Source organism: Perissodus microlepis, chromosome 3 (genome assembly GCF_051167445.1).
Source record: "Perissodus microlepis isolate ML-2025 ecotype Zambia chromosome 3, ASM5116744v1, whole genome shotgun sequence".
Lineage (NCBI taxonomy): Eukaryota > Metazoa > Chordata > Actinopteri > Cichliformes > Cichlidae > Perissodus > Perissodus microlepis.
The window spans coordinates 17,924,386-17,927,314 of record NC_140463.1 but is presented as its reverse complement, the minus strand read 5'-3'; the positions used below and the strand labels follow the sequence as shown (position 1 = coordinate 17,927,314).

Here is a 2,929-nt window from a genome sequence, read left to right as displayed (position 1 = left end):
CCCCCGAGCTTGGACATTGAGCATCACAGTGCCCATCTGGAAGGGCAAGGGAGATAGCACAGAGTGCACCAACTATCGACCAATTCGTCTACTCTGCCATGCAATGAAGATCTTCGAACGTGTCCTGGAAAATCGGATCCGTCAACTGGTCACAATCACCCCGAATCAATGCGGCTTTGTTAAGGGCTGTGGAACTATCAATGCCATACACGCGGCCCGTTTGCTGATGGAAAAGCACTGGCAAAAGAACAAGACGGTGCACATGGTTTTCCTGGATCTTTTTGCTTTTGGCTCTCGGAGGAGGCGGACGCACTTTTTCTCCTCTCCTCTCCCTTATCTTCCCTGCTTAGTTCTTATGTCCTTGTCTAGTCTCGTGTTTTTTGTATTACTTTCCCTGGAACACTCTCTCACAGTCTGTTTCTAAAACCTAAAGAGAATTATGGATTTGATCAACTGGTCTCTGAATGCTATTGACACCCTTTTCTCAACGAGAAGTCTGGGCTCGGGAGAGCCCGAGTGCCCTGGAGGGACTTTCCCTGCCGGATACATGATGGATGGGTGGCAGACATGGAGGATCGTGTGCCTGGCGGGACTGTTGATCGGGGACGCTGAAGATATCTACCTATTCGGAACCATGATAACAGGGGTCTTGCTGATCGGAGCTGGCTTGGCCCTGGCTTATCGGAGAATTAAGAAAGCGGAACCGGCTGTTCAAACCCCCCCAAGGCTGCTCGCTGGGATTGAAACGATGGGACAAGGCGCGACTTCTCAGAAAGGGCTCACTGAGTGCAGCATGGTTAAGAGCTTGGAGGCGCTTACTGCTGCAGTGAATACTCAGAATAAGACCTCTGAGCGTACATTGGATTACATCAAGGAAAAGTCCACTCAGAACAACACCTCTGAGCGGAAGTTGGATTACATCTTGGAACAGCTGACTGCAGTCGTGAGGTCTCAGAATCTGCTCTTTGAGCAAAAGAATGACAAGACCACGGAACTGAAGGTTAATAACATCATGGAGAAACTCGCGGCTATCCAACGGGAGATTGAGAGACCAGTGTCGGAGTGTTAAAGAACAGCTTGAAATTCTCATGAGTTGTTGCAAAAGAAAAAATATCATCATAATCCGGCTACCCCTTCGGCGCCAGCTGTGGGCTCAAGGCTGGAGCCGAACAAAAACCCCCTGATAATGACTGTATTGAGTCTGTTCCTTCCCATTCCATGCAAGGCCACCTGGGTTGGCTGGAAGACTGTTTACTTAGCCTGGCAGGGCGAAGGACACTGTCTCAGCTGAATTATGGACATGCACACACATACATATACTGATACTGATAAGCACTCACTGACGCATCACCCTCCCTACCCCGGATCCAACGCCACCTCCAACGCTTACCTCCCCTCTGATGTGGACATCGGGTCAGCTGGAGGCGCAGTCGAAGATTGCAGCGGTCCCAGATCAGATGTACACACTGGAACACTTTCCCATGTTGCTTGTCTGTGTTTATTGTGCTATGGTGTGTTGATATCTGTGCATTCCTGTATTATCCTTTTGTGTTACACATTTCGATGTTTTTTTCCTCGCTACCTAGCCTGACCTGTCTCCCCAATGTGATGTTTGTGTATTGTATCTACGGTCGGCAAGGTCTGTCATCTCGGTTGTGGGCAAAAGACCTGCAACTGACAAATAAAAGCTATCTCAAAAGGCATTCAATAGGGTCCCCCACAAGCTGATTTGGCGATCATTACGAAGTCATGGTGCCCCGGAAGCTTATGTGAAATGGACTCAGCTGCTCTACCGTAATGTCACAAGTGAGGTCCGATGTTCAGCGGGAACATCACCAGCCTTCCCGATTACCGTTGGCTCAGCCCTCTCGCCCCTGCTGTTAACTCTCTGTATGGACACCGCGACGGCTGATCTAAAATCACCACATCCATGGAGCCTCCTGTATGCAGATGATGTGTGCCTATCAGAAACAGAAAACTTCCTAGCCCTGCAAACCCAAACACAAGCATGGAAAGACCGGCTCTCCAAAAACGGCATGCGCCTGAACATCAAGAAGACTGAGTACCTTGAATGCGGCCCCCAAACCAACAGTACCATCACTATCGACGGCGAGCTGCTGACTAAAGTTGCCCAATTCAAGTACCTCGGGTCCCTCGTCACCTCGGACTGCCAAACTCTACCAGACGCCAGACTCCGTGTCAACACAGCGTGGAGGAAGTGGCATCAGGTAAGTGGAGTCTTATGTGACAAGAAAATGCCAATCTATCTTAAGGCGAAAGTCTATAAGTCGATTGTGCGCCCAGTGGCACTCTACGGGTCAGAGTGCTGGCCAGCGATGACCAAACACGAACAAGCTCTTCACACCATGGAGATGAAGATGCTGAGGTGGCCTCTGGGTCTCACACGACTTGACCGAGCGAGGAACGAAGATGTCAGGAAACAATGGGGAGTGACACCGATCACAGACAAGATGCGAGAGGCGAGGCTCCGATGGTACGGCCATGTTGTCCATAGCGATAAAAATTCCATCGCAAAGACAGCACAGCAATTAGATCTGGATGGAAACAGGCCAAAAGGAAGACCAAAAAAGCGCTGGATGGACCGAATCAAGGATGATATGAAGGCTGTGAATGTTACACCAGAAGACGCCCTTGATAGGAAGAAGTGGAGGAAGGCATGCAAGATAGCGGACCCTGCGTCGCGGGATATAAACCGCTAGGAAGAAGAAGATATTCATATTCATCTTCATATTGTTGTTGTTATTATTATTAACTGAACATGTACGCTGGTCTTTCTATCGCTGTGAGGACTGTTAACCTGGACATAACGAGCTGTGAACCTGCCCCACTCCTCTAACTCCAGAAAACAGGTCGGATGCACAGAATAACATGAAAGTTCAAAGAACCAGTTTATTTGTTGTTGGACCTG

General features: G+C 49.3%; 1 protein-coding gene across 1 annotated transcript; it reads left to right on the top strand.

The window, feature by feature from the left end:
• The first annotated feature begins 340 nt into the window (after positions 1-340).
• LOC146390284 (uncharacterized) lies at positions 341-1,069 on the top strand. The gene has a single exon (XM_084909470.1). The coding sequence runs from the start codon at positions 440-442 to the stop codon at positions 1,067-1,069; it is 630 nt and encodes a 209-aa protein (XP_084765596.1). The 5' UTR covers positions 341-439.
• Positions 1,070-2,929: the final 1,860 nt, after the last annotated feature.